General features: G+C 44.1%; 1 protein-coding gene across 4 annotated transcripts; it reads left to right on the top strand.

The window, feature by feature from the left end:
- The first annotated feature begins 1,886 nt into the window (after positions 1–1,886).
- Positions 1,887–22,324, top strand: RWDD3 (RWD domain containing 3). Of its 4 annotated transcripts, XM_084757031.1 has the most exons (5): positions 1,887–1,929; positions 16,295–16,516; positions 16,803–17,290; positions 19,601–19,716; positions 19,815–22,324. In XM_084757031.1, the coding sequence occupies exons 2-5, from the start codon at positions 16,504–16,506 to the stop codon at positions 19,927–19,929; spliced, it is 732 nt and encodes a 243-aa protein (XP_084613157.1). In that variant the 5' UTR covers positions 1,887–1,929; positions 16,295–16,503; the 3' UTR covers positions 19,930–22,324. The 4 variants fall into 4 exon arrangements, with proteins under 4 accessions (XP_084613157.1, XP_084613158.1, XP_084613155.1 ...); XM_084757032.1 differs by lacking the exons at positions 1,887–1,929; positions 16,295–16,516 and adding an exon at positions 6,924–7,063 and having other exon boundaries at positions 16,803–17,243; XM_084757029.1 differs by lacking the exons at positions 1,887–1,929; positions 16,295–16,516 and adding an exon at positions 6,924–7,063.
- Positions 22,325–22,349: the final 25 nt, after the last annotated feature.

Raw genomic sequence — 22,349 nt, 5'->3', positions numbered from 1 at the left:
TCTTCACAACAATAGACATCCTAACTAAGACACTCATAGACAGCGACCTCATTAAGTGGTTAGCATGTATGAGTTAGGTACTTAGTAGCTCTGTTAAGGAAGTAAGTCTATAAACAGCTAATTATTAATGTTTTTTGTATCAATACGTTTTTACTGAATTCTAAATTTAGGAAATTAAAACTCTGAGGTTGGAGAGATGGCTCAGAGGTTAAGGGCATTGGTTGCTCTTCCAGAGGATCAGGATTTGATTTCTAGCACCCACGTGTGTAGGCATAAGGTTATTGTGTAGTTTTAAATGCTGATTTCTGTACCTCTTATGTCTGGACACAAGCTTTGTTCTGAGAACTTACTGTCTAAATGTTGTCTAAACTCTGTTTTTCAATTGTCCCCCTGATGTGTCAATAAAGCAGCTTACAGCCAATCAATGAACAGGGGAGAGAATAGGGCTGGACTTCCTGCCAGCCAGGGGAGGAGGAGTTAGAAGAGGAAGCAGGGTAGAGGTCCAAGGAAGCTCAAGCAAGAGGAAGGAAGTGGAGCTGAGAAAAGCTACAATGTGCAAGTATCACCGGGATGTTTGGTAGGAGTAAGACAAAATATCATAGAGGGTTAAGAACAGACTTAAACTGCTCAAGATTGAGTTGTGAAGCCTTGCATTATAAAAGAGTCTCAGTTATTTGTGTGATAGCCAGGATAAGAAATAAGGTAAGAGAAACAAACACAGTTTTATAAATATAACTTCAATACACATGGAGTTTTACAGTTGTCTGTAATTGTAGTACCGGGGAATCAAATATCTGCTTCTGGCCTCCTTGGGCGCTACTCACAGGTGGTGCACAGATATACGTGAAGGCAAAAACCACATATAAATAAAATGTAAGAGGTAAATATATCTGTCCAAAATTTTAAAATGTTCAGGAAACTTATTTATGTATCTAGCTATGGATCTATCTACCTTTTGGATTTCTGTTGCTGTTTTGCATTTTTTTTTTTTTTTTGAGACAGGGTGTTATGTAGACCAGACTTGCCTTGAACTCCTGATCCTTCCACCTCCCAAGTGCTAGGATTAGAGCATGCACTGTCTGTCTACTTGGGGAATTTAAGTTACTGGAGATAGACAATGAGCAAGGCAGACTCTGTCTGACAATTGACTTATATCAAGCCATACACTCCCATCCTTTCAAATATGCAAGAAAGCGTGAGGGTTTCTTTTGATGCTACGGGTCAGTAGTATTTAGAGAGTGGAAACTCCAGTGGTGTGCAGAACTGTAGGCTTCAGTCAAGGAATGCCAAAGGTGTTTGCCCCACCCTTCAAAACATCTTACATTATCCTATTCTACTCAGAAAGCTTCGGGCTCTGAGAAATGGTCCTCCCTAGTTCCTCTCAGAACAGGAGTTATCACTGAGGGCGAACTGGACTGATTTAGGGATGGAGATCTATTATTCATCCTGTGATCTGTGTGATGTCCAAGGATGCTCTGTCAAAGGAGCTCGGGCCGTGTAACTGATAGACAACGCTAATTCATGTCTCATTATTCTCAAGGCTGAGGAGTCTAAGATTAAGGCACTTGCAGTATTGGGTGAGGGTAGTGGGGGTGGTTTGAATGAAAATGGCCCCCATAGGCTCATAGGGAGTAGCATTATTTGCAAAGAGCAGAAGGTATGGCCTTGTTGGAGGAAGTATGTCTCTGGGGGTGGGCTTTGAGGTTTCAGGTCCTCAAGCCAGGCCCAGTGTCACTCTCTCTTCCTGCTGCTTGCTAATCCAGAAGAAGAACTCCCCAGACCCATGTCTGCCTGCCTGCCACCATGCTTCCCTCTATGACGATAATGGACGAAACCTCTGAAACTGTAAGCCAGCCTCAATGAAATGTTTTCCTCTGGCGTCTCTCCACAGCAACAGACCCCTAACTAAGACATCCAGCCTGCTCACAGGTGGGCTTTCTCTCTTTTTCATTATTTGGTTAAAAGGGCAAGGAGCTCCCTCCATCTCTCTGGTAAGGACATTAATCCATTTGTGAGGGCTCTGCACTCATGTCCCCCAAAGGCCATACCTACCAACACCACCACACTCAGGTCATAGACTCGGAGAAGACACAGATATTGAGACGAGAGCCTAGGAAGCCATAAGGCACAAATAGACAAAGTGACTTCAAATAGTGGTAAATGTTGTGAGAAAACTAAGGCAGACTGGTAAGGTAAGGAAGGCCCAGGGTGGTGGTGGTGGTGTGTGTGTGGGGGGGGGGTCAAGGGAAGAGGGAATGTTGGGACTACAGAATTATGTGACAACTCAGTCTGATGGCCAGCATTGCTCTTGATGTGGCAGGGACAGTCAATCGTCTTCCCTTAGCATTGCCATTTCCTCATAATAAAGAAATGACAAGAATTATGATACTTAGTTTCTTCTTCACTATTTAGTTGAGTACATGATCCCTCTGACTAAAAATTGTATTGTTCACATTGCCCTTAAACCGGGATGTTAGTAGACTGAGACCTAGCTAACGACATCCGACTGGACCATATTCTTCTGGCTAGATATAGACGTGGTGTTGGAACACCTCAGGACCATGTATCATGGGCCACACAAGACTGGGGATCAAGCTAGAACAGAGCCACAAAACAGAAGTCCGGCTCTAGACTCCCATATCTCCAGACTAGAACATGTGACAGAAACCCATGCACGTGCTGTTTAAAGCCATGGGCATTTTAAAGTTCTGTGTGTTTCCCACCTGAGCCATTCCTAAGCCATAAATCCATTAAGCATCTCAGGGCAGAACCTTTTAACTGCCTGCTCACCAACTTTCCCTACCTCTGTCCTCTCTAATTAGCTCTGGCATGTTTTATTTCCCTCCCCTCTGCTTTTCTTACTGCTTTTTTTCCTTCCTTAAATTGGGCAGTTTTCAAAACTTAAGAAGAAACGATATATTGAGTAAATTTAAAAATCAACTTTCATTATAAAGAACATAAAACCCACGAGGGAATAAGCTACAGTCTCCTTACTTGCCCATCACACCGTCCCACCCAAAGCCCCCATACCATTATGGAGTGAAATTTCAGACTTTCACTGCTTAAGATGAGTCCACTTTATTTCTTCTCTACCTGGAGGATTTCCCTCTTCCTTATTTCCCCTTCTCTGTCGCTTCTCTTTCTCTTCCTACTTCCTTTCCTCCTTCTATCCTGTTTCTGTTTGCTTTGCCTTTAAGAAAGCCAGGCCTCACTTCGGCATCCCTGTTCTGGTGCCTCCCTCTATCTCCCTCCATTTCTATCACTATCTTCCAGCAACAGTAGCCTTTGCACATCCATAGTTCCTTTCTGAAAAGGGATTTTAAAATGTCGCACAACCCCCAGTCTCTACCTCACATAATAAGAACTGGATACCCTAGTCTTGTGCTCTAAGATAATGTAATTAGTAAGAAGAATATATTTGCTGTAGCAACCAAAAATTAAGTATTGGGTACTATTTTAATTAAAAAAATCTTAAAGCCCTGATGATAACTCGTTCTTTGGATAACATTGATAAGCACTGAACTGTCAGTGGACATTGCCCCGGGGACAGTTTCCCACAAAACAGGCTGGAACTGTTTTGAGGCCATTTGTGTTGAGGAGCCAAGCACAGGCAGGGATCAACGGCCATGCTAGATTGAATACAGATTATCTGGATATGGTGCTGGCGTATCTTCCCCCCAAAATAGAAATCTGGGTCAGATTCTCATAGAATTTAGCTGTTTCTATTTTGACATCATGGTGGGAGATAATTTTGCAACGTTGACCCTGTAAACAGAACAGAAAGATACATGGCTAATTAATAGCATCCCTTTGTTCACCTTTTGGAAGCCTACAACATTTCTGAACATTACAAAATGATTTTTTTCCTCCGGGCAAGTTGTGGGCAATAACATAGGTAGCTCCACCTCCACTGCTCTCAACTGTGTCAGGAAATTGAACTTCACCTTGGTTAACAATATGTGGCAATTCTTGTACCCACAACAGGATGAAAGAATTTGTGACGGCTGTAGATTGTATTTACTTATCTAGATGGGTGACAAGTCTGAAAACAGGGAAGACTTGCTTCACCCCTGTAACTCAACCAGCTTCTACAGCCAGGTCAACAGTCACGGAAAGTCTAAGACTGTTTAGAGACATGAGTAAACACCGGAACTCTGTAGACAGAGGCAGCTGCATGGCTTCCAGTTAGGGCCACTTGGGGAGCTGGCCTTCAGTGCCTGTCCTCATTAGTTTAGGGGCTGGAGACTGAACTCTGGAGTGTATGCATCCTAGGCGAGTGCTCCACCACCGAGCTCCACCCTCAGCCTAATGGTTTTTGCAAGTTCTTTTAAAAAATGTTCTTAGGACATATTTTTTCTTATTAAATCCACTCAGCTTTTCCAGGATACTAACGTTTCACCTCTCCTATTCTTCAAATTGCATATTACTTGTTTGTGCAAGTGGGTTTTGACTTATGATTTTAGATTCAAGTATTTAATTTACGCATCTTGAGACAGATAGAGCTGTTCTGGGAAACTTAAAGGAACTATCTGCTTACAACCGACTTCCTGGATGAGTGCTTTTACCTGGAGATGTGAGGGCACCAGGCCTTTCCCATTCTAGTCCTGGGGGGTACTACTTTTTAGGATAAGTGCACAGAAAGGTAACATGGCTTTAGCAAGTCACATACTGGTGTGTGTTTGTGGGAGGTGGGGATCGTGACAGATAATACCGTCGCCATTCCTCTTACATTTGAATATTTAGAATTTCAGTGGCCAGGGACTAGAAGAAAATTTATTACAAGGAAAATGATTACCGTGTGGTAGATTCAGAGAGCTGCCATGTACCTGCTATTTTCCTAGTGTGAGAAATATCAAGCTGACATTATACTGTCTCTGTGATGATCGCTTCTAAATGTCAGAGTGCAAGGAACGCATTCGTGGGACTTCAGTGTCTCGGCATAGTGTCAATTTAAAAGACGTTCACGGTGACTTTTTATTTAAACATGCTAAATGAAGTATGAAAAGCAGGTTAAGGAATCAACGGAGAAAGGAAAGCAAAGAAGAAACCCACCGACCAGAAAATTTTAAGCACCATAATAGATGGCTGTACTTTTACATCAATTTCCGTGGACCCCTTGCTGACAGCAGGCTCTGGTGATCGCCTCCTAAGACTGCCGACAACTGCCATCACATAGCTATTTCGTTCATCTCACACACTGAATTTGAAAAATTAAAAATAAGATGAGGGCTAGTCAATAATTGTGTGAACCATCTCAACGGATATGGCAAATGACCAAAGTAATATTTTCCCGTGATTTTTAGTAGTAACATTGGACTTCTAAAATTGAGTAACAGAGTGATATTGTTAATTTAAAATGTAATCCATTCCCCAAGTCTCTCTAGCAGTTAATTATGAGCCCACTGAACTTGGTTGAACTGCTATTTTGGAAATAACTCAAAGGATTTATTTTTTTCTTTCTTCTAACACAAATTGGTCACAATATAGATAATTATGTGTTTAAATAAACCTTTATCTTTCTAATTATGTGCACAGCATGGTTCCTAATTGCCTGGGGTCACTGAAATCTCAGGGCATCCCTAGGGGAAAGCTTTCTTGTGTAGCTTGCCAGATTTCCTTTCTCTTCTTGGAAGCCAATTTCTCTTCCCTTTTCAAATTCCCCTTTTAGCAATAGAAATGATGATGGTGATAGTAACATGGGTCAGGTAAAATTATTCAGACTTTTTGCAGAAGTCAGTGAAAGGAACCACTGTGGATCCACTGAATTTCTTTGATGTATTCACAGAATGTTATTTCTGATACAAGCCAAAGGTGTAGAGCCTCCCTGAGGAAGCAAACAGCTTCTGGGAGCTGCAGAATTTTAAATTTTTAGTTGAAAAATAAAAGAATGGGAGGATACAAGGGATGGGATAACCATTGAGATGTAACAAAAATAAATTAATAAAAAAAGGAAAAATAAAAATAAAAATAAAAGGACAGGCCCAACCCACCCAGACAGAACCACTCACCACATGTAATTAATTTCGTCACTAAAATCAAAGTCGAAACAGGATGCGGTACTGATTAGGTTATTTTAGTTCTTGCTCATGTTTTCAAGTCTCGGTCAAGATTTAAAGACAGTGGTTTCACTATTAAACTCCAAGAGTCACATTGGTAATAGACACATGATGTTGTATGCATCGAATATCACCCAAATCAAACCGAACTGCACCAAACCAAACCAAAGAAACGGTAGAATATGGCTTTGGACCAGTCATTTCCTTTTTCTGCACCTCTGACAGGAAAGAGGTCCGTAATCATGACCATGATTGTTGGGCTAGATGAAGGTTTGAATTCTCTAGAGTTGATTGCCTTTGAATTTATTTTGTTTTTGTTGTTTTTGTTTGTTTGGCTTTTCGAGACAGGGTTTCTCTGTGTGATAATCCTGCCTGCTGGCTGTCCCGGACTCACTTTGTAGACCAGGCTGGCCTCGAACTCACAGTATCCTGGAGGTCATTACCAGTGTCTTTTCTGGAATTCCCTGACAGCGGAGGTCACTAACAACAACAGGAAGATGAGGAATTTGTGTTTTGCTCACTGGGATCTCTTGGGTTCAAAAGCCCTACAAGGGCTCACGTTGTTTGGCCTTTCTTGTTTGCTTAGCTTTCTTTTACTCTCTTCATCCCCTCCCAGCCTAGTATAGGTGAAGCATGGTGGGTTCACAGCCTGGGTGTTCTTGAAGGAGATTTGGGGCTTTACTGGACTTTCTCAGCTCTAGAAAGCAGCAGGGCATCGTTTTGAAGGATCGTCGCTCTGGAGTTAATGGGCAGAGGGGCCTTGGGCGGAGCTTCCAGACGCGCGCCCCGCCCTACAGACACGCCCACTCCCCCGTTCCACCCCATCCCGGCGGGCTGCGAGGCCGGGGCGCCCCCCAGTGGCTACATGCGCGCTCTGCTCCGAGCGGCGGCGGAAGCGGCTTCGGGTCCTGGCGGCGCAGATATGGCGGAGGCGGTGCGGGAGGAGCTCTCGGCGCTGGCCGCGATTTTCTGCGGGCCCCGCGAGTGGGAGGTGTTGAGCTGTTCAGGTGAATACCTTGCTTCCTACACTGCAGCCACAGCGGGGAGCCAAGGAACCCCGACTCATGTAGCCGTGGGCAAGAGTGGGAGACAAGTAGAGGGGCGCGGCCTACGCTCGCTGTGCCCTCCCCTGGTCTCGCCCTCTGCCTCCCCTGGGCGCTTACAGCCCTCCTCAATGGAAATCTAGCTCTCCCCAAATATTCAGTGCCCCTCCCCCTATAAGTATTTGTGCATCAGCCTTGACAAGACTACGCTGTATTTGGTTGTCAGGGTCCCGAGAACAGTCGCGGAACGCAGTCCGGAAATGATTGTTGGGTTGGATGAAGGTTTGGATTCTCTAGAGTTGATTGCCTTTGAATTTATTTTGTTCTTGTTTTTGTTTCTTTGGCTTTTCGAGACAGAGACAGGGTTTCTCTGTGTGATAGTCCTGCTTTGCTGGCTGTCCTGGACTCCACTTTGTACTACACCAGGCTGGCCTCGAACTCACAGTGGTGATTCGTCTGCCTCTGCCTCCTGAGTGCTGGAATTAAAGGCATATGCTACCGGGCCTGGCAACCCTTGAATTTTTGTTGTGGTTTTTGCTTTAAAAAATATTTTTATTATTACGTTTTCCAGGCTGCTGAAAAGTGAGTGACGGCCAATTCCAGCCTCTTGCTGGGTGCTTAACCATACAGCCCACATTACTGGATGCATGGATGTCTTCTCTTATAACATAAGCAGGGCACCCCACCTCTCCTCTGGGACTTAATAATCTGTAAAGCTATTATGATCATTATTACTGAAAACTAAAAGTTACTCTATTCTTGTCTTAGCCTCCCTTAAGGACCCCCCCATCCCCCAATTTCACATACTTTTAAATGTTAAGTTTTATGTGTGTGCACAAGAGTTTTGCCTGCCTGTGAATATGCTTGCCAGTGACGGGGAGGCCTAAAGAGCGTGTTCAGGGGATCCGAGTTGTAGAGGGTTGTGAGCTAAGAACCGAACCCAGGGACCTCAGGAAGAATACCCAGTGTCCTTAACCACTGAGACATCTCTGGTGCACCCTTAAGTTTCTCCTTTTGGGAAAGTGTGCTGATGTGAACGTGTACATGTACTTTTTGAGGTCAATAGGAGCTAACCCTACTGTTACAGTGTAACTACTATTGAAACTGCCTTTCTGACCGTAACTTGGTTTACATCTAAGAAGATGGTGTGATATGCCCTAGACCTAAGTAAGCTGTATCTATGGTTAAGAGGGCTTTGGGTTTCCATGTGGTAAGTTATTGACTCTTTGGGAGTTGGCCCCCTTGCTATTATTTCTTCATGCATACACCCATCTACAGACATTTTGTGGTGCTTTGTGATGTCCAGGTGATGTGAACTTTCTAGAAAAACGGAGCTGCTCTTTTCTTGAGCGCCTAGACCTGTCTTGGGCCCTTTTGAAACTTCCTTAAGACACCTATGAAAGGATTTGCTGTAGGAATTTGCCACCCCGTTCTGATTGGGTAGCAGTCATAGTTGGTTACCGTCTCCTCTGTGTCCACAGTTCTCTGTTGATAATCGCTTCCTCCGGAGGCGGATATTTAAAGGGGATTACTCGTGTCTCTGAGTTCTTGTATCCTGCCTCACTTGCAGATATGTGGGAGAAGGGAACCTGTGATGTCCTATGACATCTTTAAAAAATGGCGCTGTTTTGCATTCTGCATTCATGGTTGGCCATTACCTACTCTTGATAGGTCAGAGAAAACCCCCCAAAAGCAGTGCTGAGAGAAAGAGGGTGGTTTCTTAATATTGGGAAGAACACTGTGGCCCTTTATCCGCTGCTAAATTGAGCATGACTTTCAAGCCATGCCTCCTAATTAATTTAATTCAGTGTTCTGGCATCAATAAGTAATTGAATTATAAAAGAATCCAGTGTAACAACTTTGGACATTTTGTTACCAGAAGGTTCTTTGGAGAGTGGGACAATTCAGCAGTTGAGATAGGAATGTTTGATGCTCACAGCTGGGAACTGTGAGGAAGGCTTTAGCAGAGCAGACCAAGTGTAGCAGGCTGCATGGCTACCACTTTCGCTGTCAGTGGCACTTTGGGTTTGAGGGTGTGACTCTGCACCCCAACATGTCTTTCCTGACCTCTGCCAAATAAGTTTCTCCTGTCTTCAGTGGAATTAGAAGAATATTGCCAAGGGCCTGCATTTCTCTGTAAGTGTAGGAAGGCCCAGGCTTTAAAAAATGGGTTCAGTTTAGTGAGGGTTAAGAATTTGAGAGACTGTTTTCATTGTGGCCATTCAGATGTTAGAGTAAGCTCACAGGAAGAGGCACTGTGTGTAACTATCTCTTCAGGGTGCAAAGAATGTAAACGTGTTTCCATCTGTGGGAAAGGAGTGGGAATAGACCAAATCAGGGATATCTTGTTCTCTCCGTCCCATGTGTCATTCCGGATGCTGGGTTTGATGCCACCTGACACCTCCCGATCTTTACAAGGGTTTTGATGAGAGGTTTTCTTAGCTATGGTTTGCTCTGAAGATCACGGATGATCAGACTGGTTAAAGACCCGGCAAGCTTCACAGGGTTGGACTTGGCACCGTGTCATATTCCTCTGTAGCAATGGGCTTGTAGAGGAAAAGTTCTTAGCAAAAAACTACACATATTGAGGAAAAAAAATTAGTTTGAGCATCCAGTACAAAAGTACAGGTGGGATCTTGTATAATGAATTAATTATTCTTCATATATTGATTATCACAGGAAATTATTATGGCAGTAGTTTTCTTTAACTAGCTAGTTTCCCAATGATTGACACAGAGAGACTATGATTTATTATTAAGCTGTAGTCCCTATGCTGGGCAGATTCTGAGCTATTCTAATGCTACTACCCTTAAAACCCATATAAAGGTCAATCACTGGCCACTCTGATGACTCCCGTTGGCTTCTGCTCCATCAGTCTGTTCTCATGGCTTCCTTCTTCTCTCCTGCTGCATCTTCTCCACAGTCTCTCCTAGCCTTACTCTCTTCCCAACCCCAATCCTGGGAACCTAAACTCCGCCTACCTCTCTTCTGCCCAATCATAGGCCTCTGCATTTTTATTAACCAATCAGGCATAGTTGGGTAACATTCCTTACATCACATGAATACGGGAGATGGTCCAGCACTCATAACCATGCCCACATCTTGGGACTCAAAGTCAGCATCTGAAAACACGGTGCATAAGATCCTGATCCAACTAGATATAGCTCATATTCGAAACAATCTAGTGGCGGTAGTGGTATAGGGCTGTGTTCCCCTGTGTGTGTGTGTGTGTGTGTGTGTGTGTGTGTGTGTGTGTGTGTGTTTTGGCAGGTGAAGCCGGTGGTGTCTATTTTCCTGGTGGGGTTTCAGAGAGCTTTTTGCTTCAGCCAGTGCTCATTATTAATGGAGTTGCAGTTTTAAAAGTTACAAAACTAGGGAAATCACTTGATAGCACAAGATGTAACATCTTGCAATAGCTTTTTTTTTTTTTTTTAAATACCAACCTTCGGTTTGGACTCCACCCTTTTACAAAATCATTCCATTGTCGCAGTGTTGTCTGTTGATTATCCCAGCTAAACTCACCTCTCTAAAATCAGCACAGTCTTGAACTTTATTTTGAAAGGCTGGGATTGCTGCCTTGGCCTTCCATTCCCTTTAGTGGTTTTGCTTCCTTCTATAAGGACATTTAGAACAGATGGAAATCCAGCTGAAGTGTCAAACAAACATTCGTGTATGCATATTTGTGGTGCGTGGCCTGGGAGTAGGAGCAAAGAAACTCTTGGTTTTCTGGAAGTATAAAGGGTGTGGGGGAGGCGTGTAAGTGCTTTTCTGTGCAAAGGTTCGTAAAGGATATGTAAAGACTGGGAAAAATAAAGCAAGTACAGAGAGTGTGAGTTAGGTATGGTATGTAAATGGCTTCTTGATGTGCGTTAAATAAATCCTGAGAACCCGTTCCATATAGTTTTCCCCAGCATCACAGTGGTGGGACCGTGTGTCTATCCTGTGTTGTAGCCGATGAAGTAGAGAGAAACGTTTAAAATAGGATTAGGGTGGAACCTGGCGTCTAAGCCAGTTTCTTTAGTTGGAACTTCTGTTGTCCGCCGTGTTAGGAACATGATTTCTTTCCTGTGTCTTTTGGAAAGGTTCAGATTTGATTGTCACCAACTTTCGATCCTCCTGCCTCGGCTTCCTAAGTTCTGTGTGTGCCTGGGCTAGGAAGGGTTAGATTTACTTTTTCCTTGAGTTGTAGCTATAATATCAATATTGCTACAAGTTACAAGGCAGAACGACTTGGGTAAATACTGAATGTGGTTCTGAACTTGAGCTAGAAGGCGAATCCTGCATCTTTTGGCAGAAGGCTTAGGCTAGGGGAAACCAGTCTCGGGTCTTATGGAAATTTTGCTGTGGTAGGGCAAGCCCGAGTTCTTTAGGATGCAGGCTCATTGAGAATGTGATTTGTGAGTTAATAGCTGTCCTGGTGTGGGGGACGGGTGTGGGGGACAGGGGTGTGAGGGGCGGGGCGGGGGGGGGCAAAGATTAACATCAGATGGACAGTTGTTTCTGTTACCCATTCTCTTGCTAAGCTGTTACTAACTTTAATTAACCTCAAAGTACATAATAACTTTAAAGCGCAACCATTCCCTCCCCGCCCCCCACCCCCTACCCCCATAGGGTCTCCCTGTGTAGCTGGCTGTCCTGGACTCACTTTGTGGACCAGGCTGCCCTCAAAATCCACCTGCCTCTGACTCCCTGAGTGCTGGGATTAAAGGTGTGCACCACCATACCTGGCTAATTTTTCTTTTTTAATAATAATGATAAAAAGGAAACAAACAAATAAAGACAGTCAGACTTTCAATGAAGGAGACACACAAAGACTAAGGAGCAGAAGAAGCCAGTTATTGCTATAGACACTAAGGCAGATCAAAATTGAGAGGGCAAGAGAGGCACTTCTAAGGAGTTCTTGGGGAGAAAATGAGTTTTTAAGAGAAGATCCTGTGATTTTTTTTTTCCCCGTCTCCCACTGCACTTAACTCAGAACAGGGTCTGTTCAGGTCTTCTCATGGAGATTGACTAGGAAAATTTTGATCCTTTTCTTCTGAATATGTAAGTCCTGCTTTCCTTCCCTAGTTTTCCAAAGGGAGAACTAGGGTGCCCCATCCCATTGCTGTTCTGTTTCTGACGGGGATTGAGCTGGCTTTGGTGACACACACACCTTAAATCCCAGCACTCAGGAGGCAGAGGAAGGTGAGTCTATGTGTTTGAAGCCAGCCTGGTCTAGAGAGTGAGTTCCAGGATAGCCAGGGCTACACAGAGAAACCTGTCTCGAAAAAACTAAAATGATGAAGAGGAGGAGAAGAACAGAAAAAAAGAGGAAGAAGGAGGAGGAGGAAGAAAAGAAGGAAGGAAGAAGAAAGAAAAAGAAAGGAAGAAAGAAAGAAAGAAAGAAAGAAAGAAAGAGGAAACTTGGCAAAGATTTACCTGGCCTCTCATAGCTTCCCTTGGGCTGCTGGCCAGTTTATGCATTTCACTGGGCTGAAACATGCTGGGTTTTCCTGTAGCACAGTAGCCACCTGTGGCTGGTGGCTGCTACAGCCAATTCCCCCCCACCCCCACCCTCCACAGGTGGTTTAAGACAACACATCTGCAGTGCACTGAAGTTCTGAAGGTCAGATCCAAAGTCGATTTTTACCGGGTGAAACAAAACGATGGATGCTCTTTGCTCCCCTCAAGCCCCTGGGGACGTCCATTGGCCTGCCTTTCTCAGCTTCATTGCCATGTACTGAGGGCCCTCTTCCTCTGTCATCAGATCCCAAAGCAAGAGCTGTATGCTTCGGTGGATATGTTTCCTTTTTCTCTGATACAATCTACATCTCCACCTATCCCCTCCCCACTTTAGGACACTGAGGATGGTGTGTTTAAGTAAGCCAGGGCAATTTCCCCATGTCAGCATCCTTCCTCAGGTCTGCAGGGGCCCTTTGACATGTAAGTGAGTACACTCACGGCTTCAGGGGGGCTTCAGGGGAGCAGGGCGCATACATTCATAGGTCTGTTGCTCAGCATGCCACAGGTGCCAAGGACTTCCACACTCATGTGATCCATGGTTATAAGCCAGTGGCATAAACTGAAAGCCTCTGTAACTATAAAACGTGTTTCTTATTAAAGCTTCCTCCATTTGGGGAGCGCTATAAAACAAAATTGGCATATTTCAGAGGTAGAAAAAAAAAGTTAATTTGGTTTAAGTATAATAAATCTGCATCTGAAAATGCCATAATAAGTTCAAAGTACAATGGACACTGTAAGGTCGGTGTTAGAGGAGTGTTGTGGTGGAAAAAACTCAGTGATCTGCAAGGATTTACACGACTCAGAAAATCTGTTAAACTCAGAGCTGCATTTTGTTATGTACTAGCAGGGGGGAGTAAATCTGTGGAGAGAAAGGTGCAGGAGACGCAGCGAGCAAGCTACCGGGATGTGGTCCTCCGGTCGGCTTGTCCAAGCATGCCAGATTCTTAAGAAGTGTTGCCAACTGGGAAAGTGGACTTTCTCCTGCACGGTAGCAGTTAGGAGGTGGTGAGAAAACTGGCTCCATTTGAGAACCAAGCTTCAGAGAGCAGTGATGTTAGGTGTCCCAGGACAATGACGTGCTGGCTATATCAGGGCTCACGTAGGCACACACCTGCGTGGCTGACTTCACCCTCACTACAGTGCCATGGGTGTAATGAGTGTAAACTATTGAGCTGGCCTGGGACGGTGGGGGTCCAAGCTGTCAAGCGTACAAAGCATCTTCCTCCCAGACAATGTTCTAAGGACTGGGCCTCGCCTCTCAGTAGGTAGCCATGGACCAGTCCTGACAACAGCCTTGCCTGGGAGTGTGCAGGGCTTAAGTAGCCCAGGCCTGCTAAGCCTTCCCCATTCGCCATAGTAGCATTTTAGAGGTCATGGGTCGCATCTGAGAATGCTGCTTCGGAAGGAAATGGCACCAGAAGTTACAGTTTAAGCGGTTATGGGGAGGCTGGCTTATGAGACAATGGGAATGGGTGGCTGGAGTTTTATGTTACAGAGATTTGGCAGGGAAGCAGCAGAGGGTGATAGGGCTGAAGCTTGTTGAGGAATTAACAGCATTGGGTTTTTTTTTTTTGCAATGTTTTGGGTTGTTTTAAAAACATGTTCTAAGTAGGAGAGAGAAGCAAGGAGAGTGAGAAAATGCACAGGAAGTTAAAATGATTAGAACAAGACACTAGGGGTGGTAGGATTTGCTGTGGGAAAAGACATTTCTTTATCAGAGCAAAGAATGAAAAAAGGAAAGAACAATAGGATAAAAGAAAATGGATATATGGCTGAGTGATGCAGCAATTGCAGCTTCTGGGCCAGGGTCAGGTTCAGGAGTAAGGAGACAGCGCCGCCAAGTGGCGATAGGCAGTACTGCTTCCTGCACACCCATCGCATTTGCACGTCTTCTCCTCCTATTTCCACGTCTCATATGGTGTACTGTGAGGAAACACCTCACACGAAAACGGGAGAGAGCACGCTTTTCTCCTGTCTCACAGTGAGAATACCGTTCATCATGGGGGAAAAGGTGGCTGCGGGAAGGGCTCTCAGCTGTGGCAGCAGGGGCATGAGGTGTCTTCTCATATCTAGGTGGATTAGGAAGCACAAATTATACAGGAAGTGAGGCCAGACTATAAACTTGAAGGCCCACTCCACGTCTTCCAGCAGGGGCCCCTATTCCTGAAGTCGCACTACCTTCTGAAAATAGCGCCACCAACCGGAGACCAAGTACGCAAACATACCTGTGGCGTGCATTTTACATCCAAACTCTAATACTCGAAGTAGCACGCAGGTGAATAGTTGCACACCATGGGTCTTTCTTTGTCACAGCTGAGGGACACTGAGCTTAAGACCATCACGGTGTTCGGGAGGCCAGTAAGTTTACCTCAATTTAAACCTTGCAGGGTATCAAAATATGATAAACACCACATAAATATATACAATTTATTTTTAATAAAGAGACAGACCTTCCAGTCTTATGAAAGTAGAGTTTTTTTTCTCAGCTTTTGTCCTAAATATGCTATGTGTATTGTCCGGGTCAGGAAACACCTGCTTTCTGACCCAGAGGAAGGCTCCACAGACACTGAGAGAGACTATAGGGAACTGTACCCCAAGACACACACACACACGCACACACACACACGCACACACACACACACACACACACATACACACTCAACCATACACATTCACACATGCTTAAAACTGGGTGTAGGGGCTCATGCCTTTAGTTTGAGCACTTGAAAGGCTGGACTTATATAGCTGGTTCATACAGCAAGCCCCAGAGGCCAGCTATGTGAGTACTATACAGAGTACACAGCCCAGTACTACATAGAGTCTGTCTGTCTGTCCTTGCTCTCTGTTTCTGTCTGTCACCTCTCTCATTCTCTTTCTCTCTGTGTCTGCCTTCCGTCTGTCCCTCCTTATACATGGCCGAATAATAATAATAGTAACAATGATAGTAGAAGAAGAAAGGAAGGAGGAACAAAGAGATTTGAAGTGTGTGATGGGTTTTAGAAGCATATATGCTGCTAGATTTAGAAAAGTTTTTAAAAAATAGTATATACATTACATATGTAAAAGAAAAGATTGTATGATTTTGGCATGGTTACTACCTATGATTCTGGATGATGTCTGAAAATAATAGTTCCTTGCAGCTGGTATTGACATCCACTAAAGAAACTCTCTGCAACAGATGTGCTTGGCTCAGTGTGAATCTGTGTAACAATGGCTTTTATATGCCATTGGGCTGAGATGGCTAAGAAGTGATTTTAATGTTCTGTGAGGGTCTTTAAAATGGACGGGGTGGGGAGGTGCATCCAGGTCTCTGTTATTGAGGCAGCCATCCCGGCGTGCTCCCCTGCTGAGGAGAAGTAGAGCAAGGGTACAGGAAAGAAGGCAGAGAGAGGGGCCCCGCACACCACAGCCACACATCTGGGTCCAGCTCCCTTCTCCACTCTCTCTGATCTGGCTGCATCTGCCCCCTGCAGAATGAATTAGCCTGACATTTTATCAACTTTTTGGAAAGTGGGGTGAAGTGATGTGGAACACATCAGAGTGGTGAAGCCGAACACATCTGATAGAGAGCAGAATATTTCATCTCATCGCCTAGGTGCGCTCTCCTCTCCCCCTTCTCACAGGGCCAGCGGAGGCTGAAGGGATGTCTGCTCAGGCTCCGTTCATCTTGCTGCCTTCATGTCCCGCTGATAGGAGTGCATTTGAATCGGAACAGCAGGCCCCATCACTTTCAGCATCACACCCAGCCATCAGCTTCTCCCAACCCTGCCACCACCGAGGCTCCATGTGACTGACTCATCATAAGTAACTTCAAGTGGACGTCTTTCCTACTCCCTATACGTGTTACTGCTCCACTGAACACCCGTAGGAGTTGGTTCGTGATTTGCATAATTATCAGTGAAATGTGGGAGGAAGGTATATGAATCAAAACTACTTTTTTTTTTTTTGGTAATTTAGTAAAAATGGATGATAAAAAGTGTGAATTGCAAGTGCGTTTGTGTGGTGTTGTTCATATATATTTATGGCTGGGGGAAATGACGTGTAAATCATGGCTTTCTTTGCATTGTGTGTCTCTTCATAAAATAACCCAGAGTTTTCCTACGAGAAATAAATTGAGATTTAAAAGGGAAATTTTAAGCGATTAGTATTCCATTGCAATTGAATTATGTACAGCTAATGATTATCTTTGGATGTCTTCCAGAGACAGATGGGGCTGTATTGAGAATTCACACAACAGCTGAAGGACTTGTGGGTGAGGATGTGCCCTTAGCACTGGTGTTCCATTTACCAGCCGGCTACCCTCTGTGCCTACCCGGCATCTCTGTTAACTCAGACAGTCTAACCAGGGCCCAGTGCGTTACCATAAAGGAGAAGTTACTTGAAGAGGCTGGGAAGCTCTTGTCAGAACCTATGGTTCACGAGCTGGTTCTTTGGATTCAGCAGAATCTCAGATTCGTCCTCAGCCAGCCAGAGACGGCAAGCAACAGCGAGAAGTGTGCTTCGCCAGAAAGCATGACTGAGGATGACGGCGTGTGGACAACTCTATTGCATTTAGATCACATGAGAGCAAGGACCAAATATGTCAAAGCTGTGGAGAAGTGGGCTTCAGAGCTAAGGCTGACAGGAAGACTGATGTTCATGGGTAAACTAATACTGATTTTACTACAAGGAGGCAGAAGCAACATCAAGGTGCCAGAAAATTTAATGTTGAATACGAATCTGCTTAGTTTCGGTTAAACACAGTGTATCTTTAAATGTGTTTTACAGCAATGGGATATTGAAGCATGGTGTTTCTGCTTTACTTATTATCATGTTAAGTGGTACTTTGTTTTTTCTTTATTCTTTAATATGTACTTATTTATTTTATGTGTATGGGTATTTTGTCCGTATGCATGCCTGTGCATCTCATGTGTGCCAAGAGCTCACAGAGGCCAGAGGAAGGTGTTGGATCCCCAGGGACTGAAGCTGCAGGTGCCTGTGAGCTGCCAAGTTGGAGTAGGAATCAGACAGGTCCTCTGGAAGAGCAGACCTGTTCTTAACCACTGAACCATTTCTTTAGCCACACCCCGAGTTCTTTTAAAAAATGAGTATTTTGCTCCTAACAATAGCTATAGGCTTGCAAAGCTTAAGAGTAAGTATAAGATTATATTTAAAAAATTATGCCACCCAGTGAAAGTGACAATTTTAAAATATATATTTTACCTGGTCTACAAAGCCAGTCCAGGACAACCAGGACTGTTATACAGAAAAATCCTGTCTTTTAATATGTGTGGGTGTTTTGCCTGTCTGTGCACCATGTATGTGCAGTGCCCAAGGAAGCCAGAAGAGGGCGTAGGATCCCTTGGAACTGAGGCCAGAGGCAGCTATTAGCTGCCCTTTGGGTATTGGGAATCAAACCCAGGCCCTCTGAAAGAACACAGAGTGCTCTTAACCTCTGAGCTCTCTCTCTCCAGCACCAACAATAGTTTTTGAAAAAGTCCCACAGCATGTATTTGTTTCATATTAATGATAAACTGCAACCGTATAAGGGAACATGAAAATACTGATTTTTCCATAGCTCAGCACAGCAAGGAGCATGTTTGTGAGTAGTCTGCAAAATTCCTAACATGCAGGTGCTTAAAAGTGCGTCCTGACACGTCAGTGTTGTGTCTGTAGTGCCTGAAAAGAAAGCATGTCCCTTACAGCAGAGAGCCAGCCTCAGAGGGAGCAGGTCGGCAGGACTGTCAGCAGGTCACCTCCTCCCTTTTTCTGTCTTCTTTCCACCTGACTTGTCCCAGCTGCTGCTTTCAAAGCCGTCACCTTCAGGCTTCCAAGCCCTCATCCCGAAGCCCCCTAGCCCGTTGTTTTATGAGGAGCCAGACAAGGGAACCTGCTCATTACGTCTTAAACCTTTACCGAGCTACAGATCACGCAGTAAGTTTTACACTGTCAGATAGGGTGGGTCAGGCACAGTTACAGAAGATTTTATTTAAAACTGATTTAGCACGAACAACCTATAATCTTAAAAATTTGAAGAGTAACAGCCCAGAGTTTTCCCAAGGTAGGTTCTTAAGACAACCTTCTTTGACATTTGCTTAACCAGGTCCTTGCTGGGTTCTGGTGGAGAGAAAGTAAGAAGCTGGATTTAATCTATAAATGGCAGTAGGGCCTAACCAGGGAACCACAGATTTGGAGGCAATCTGTGTGCATTATAAACGTCGATCCTTTAGAATAGTATACTAGCTGATGAAAATGGGGACAAGGTTCCTTGTCCCCACATTTAAATTCTCTGATTGTGACCAGCTCGGGTACATTAGGATAAACACAGTATTTTTGCTGACAGAACCATGAATTACTAACATGTATTTGTTCTTATGCCTACAATTCCACTAGTTCAGAGAAATGTATTTTTTTAAAATAACTTTCTCTAAAATGTCATTTTACATGAATCTCTGTTAATTTTTTTTATAAGGTTGTCTACTAGGATCAGGAACACGTATGTGCATTTATAGGTGGGCGGTGAGTGGTGGCTGCCTGATGGCCCCACTCGCAGCTGGCTTGGTGACAACAGCGGTTGCTATTACTGTGCAGTGTCCCGTGTTCTGGAAGGCAGTCATTCCTGGAAGGGCTTTGTGTGCCCTACTTCACTCAGTTGTCCCAGAGTCACCGGGAGGTGGATGCCGGAGTGAGTCCGGTTGTGTGGAGTCGGTTAAGTAAGGCTCCCAGACTTTGAGCAGCCAGCTCAAATAGCTAGTTTAAATAGCTGGTTTAAACAACAGAGGGTGTCAATAGCCTACCCTAGCATCTGCCCAGTCCAGATTTAAAGGTGGGCACTTTGTTTTTATTCCTCTTTACAGGGCGTTCACTGGAGCAGTGTTCGGCCACCTACGTGAAGATGCTCGCACCTCTCTCACTGCTGCTTTCTGAGAACGCGCTCCAGGCAGGACAGTGCGTGTGGATTCTGCCTCCTTTGTACCACTCAGCTTAAGACCCGCACTTAACTACGGTTTTATCCTTCAGGAGTACCTGATTCTTCAGAAAACCTCCAAAGTGGACGTGGACTCAAGTGGAAAGAAATGCAAAGAGAAAATGATTAGTGTACTGTCTGAAGCAAAAGTGCAAACGGAACACAAAAGGTATAATTTAGTACTACCGCAGATGCAAAAGCAACCGAATGGGTAATTATCCTCTGACAAATCTGCGCATATTCATGAGCTTCTCTTGTATAATGCAGGTTTCTGGCGTTTGAAGTCAGAGAGTATTCAACACTGGAGGAGTTACAAAAGGAATTTGAGACGGCAGGACTTGGGGAGCTCTTCTCAGAGTGTGTACTCGGGCTGGTAAAATAAAGTGACTGACAGGACCCACTGGTAAAACAGCCGCTCTGTTGTTGACTTCCTGCTGCGTTTGGGGAGGGGCTCCCTGAAGTAGTTATAAGAGAGCAATCTGAAGTTGCTCTGAAGCAAAATCATTCTCATTTCAGGAAGAAAAGCGAGTTCTGGTTTATAGAATATTAAACATGAAAAGATCCCATATATTCTAATGTTTGCCAGAAAAGACTAGGTTCAATAGACGGGATTATCTGAAGTAGAAATTAAAACAAACAAACAAACAAACAAACACCACAACGGTAAATGAGCTGGTTCTTTTTTTTTTTTTTTTAATATGGACAATTTGTTTAGAAGTCTGCAATTTTCATGTAATTAAATGATTTCTTAAAGTGATTTGTTTTCATGTTTACTTTCTCATGTTTACATTTTTGGCATTTAATCATGATTTTTCCCCCATTCCGCTTATTATGTCTACTGTTTTAAGTTGAATGTTGAGAAAAATCTAACACTAATTTCTTGGTGCAGTTGCGTAAATTGTTGGATTAAATTCAAAACAAAGAAGTTTTACAGAACACAGTTGCTTCTTAGGGTTCCAGACTGACATGGTATTGCTAGCTGTAAGATTACATAGTAAGTTTAAATTAAAATTCTTATTTGAAAAAAAAAATTCTGGTTTTACAAGGGAAATATGTCCAACAAAGTGAACCTGCCTTGTTGGATAGGAAAAAAAAACCACTATGGCTATATAGTTTTCTTTGTGTAAATTTTCAAATAATGGTAAAATACACTTATGTCCAAGAGGAGATAAACTAAAAAAATAATTATTTGTATTAAAATTTATGATGAAAAGTAAGAGGACCCTTGTTTTTGAGAAGGGTATTTATGTATATAAAGTCACTGGGCTTCTAAAGTTAGATGTTGAGATGTGAAAAAGGGCCACGAGACACCGTGACACTGTAGCTGGTGTTGGGGTGAACGGAGCACAGCAAGCTCATGCATGGATGAATGTGAGTGCACACGCGCATGTGTGCACATGTGTGCGAGTGTGCATGCACTTGCCTCTGTATGTGGAGGCCAGAGGTCAATGTTAGATGTCCTCTTCAGTTGCTACTTATTTATTTATTTAATCACTTTGGTTTTTTGAGACAGGGTTTCTCTGTGTAGCCCTGGCTACCTAGAACTCATTCTGTAGACCAGGCTGGCCTCAAACCCAAAGATCCACGTGCCTCTCTCTGTCTCCCAAGTGCTGGGATTAAAGGTGTACACCACCACTGCCTGGTTGCCATTTTATTTAAAAAGTGATGTCACTTTACTTTTTGTGTATGGGTGTTTTGCCTATGCCTGCGCCTGTGCACCACATGTGTGCACTGCCTAAGGGGGCCAAAAGAGGGTGTTGGGTCCTGTGGAACTGTAGTAACAGATGATTGTGAGCAGCCATGTAAGTGCTAAGAACAGAATCTGGGTCCTCTGGAAGAGCAGCCAGTGCTCTCAACCACGGAGCAGTCTCTCTCTCTTCTTACTTTCTGAGACAGTCTCTCACTGAACATGGAGCTCACTGTTTGCCTAGGCTGGTTGACCAGCAAGCCTGGGATCCTCCTGTCTCCACTGAAGCCCTGAGGTTACACATGTGTCCCACTGTGCCAGGCTTTTGCATGAGTGTTAGGGATTTGAATTCAGACTGATGTATTTGCACAGCAAGTATTTGGCCCACTGAGCCTCTTCCTAGCATCATGAGGAATGTCTGTCTCTTGGCAGTGCTGTTCTGTGACCATGGAGGTTCGGTGTGACAGTCTTACTTTTCCCACTATTATTACATTTTGTTCGCCCAGTGATCGTTTTATGGAGCTCTGTTAACCAGAGGTGATTTTCAGTCTCTTAAGCCATGCCCCAGGGTGTTTATTTCTTTCCTGAAGAACCTGCAAATGCAGTTAGACTGTCCTAGGGAAAGACTTATACGTGGCAAGTTGAAGATGCTCCACTTGGCTACCAAACCGAGAAAGGACTGTGAAGATTCAGGCCCGGCCATCATTACCCTTTTCCTTGATTTACATGGTTTTAGTGAAAAATTTAAAAGGGCAGAAATCAGAACTGAGAATTCTGTGCACCCATGGTTGAGCTGAGCTGAAAGGGATTGTAATACAGTAACACCAAGGTCATTGTCATCAGGACTATAGGCCAGCAGCAGGAGGTCGGCGCTGAGCTTTATCACAGCTGCACTTCCAGTCCTGTCTCACTGTGACTTTTCTCTGCTGACACGCTGCCTGTCTCATGCTCTATGGAACATTGTCAAGAGTTTACTCTGTATCCCTGAAAAGGAACTAGGGCAATAGCAGCTCTTTCCACTTGACTGCATTTCTGTCTGTTAAACTTATTCGAGTCGTTTTATTTATTAATACTTCCTTGTATATATATATTCACATCCAGAATGGAACAGGAAA

This window comes from Acomys minous (assembly GCF_964271855.1).
Source record: "Acomys minous genome assembly, chromosome: 14".
NCBI lineage: Eukaryota > Metazoa > Chordata > Mammalia > Rodentia > Muridae > Acomys > Acomys minous.
Note: the sequence above shows the minus strand (reverse complement) of the source record. Positions and strands in the feature narration are given on the sequence as shown.

Coding starts and splice junctions, on each gene's coding strand:
- RWDD3 (XM_084757029.1), top strand. CDS start 6,979: ATGGCGGAGGCGGTGCGGGAGGAGCTCTCGGCGCTGGCCGCGATTTTC. Junction 7,064..16,802: donor GGAGGTGTTGAGCTGTTCAG/GTGAATACCTTG, acceptor GATGTCTTCCAG/AGACAGATGGGGCTGTATTG. Junction 17,291..19,600: donor GAGGCAGAAGCAACATCAAG/GTGCCAGAAAAT, acceptor TTTATCCTTCAG/GAGTACCTGATTCTTCAGAA.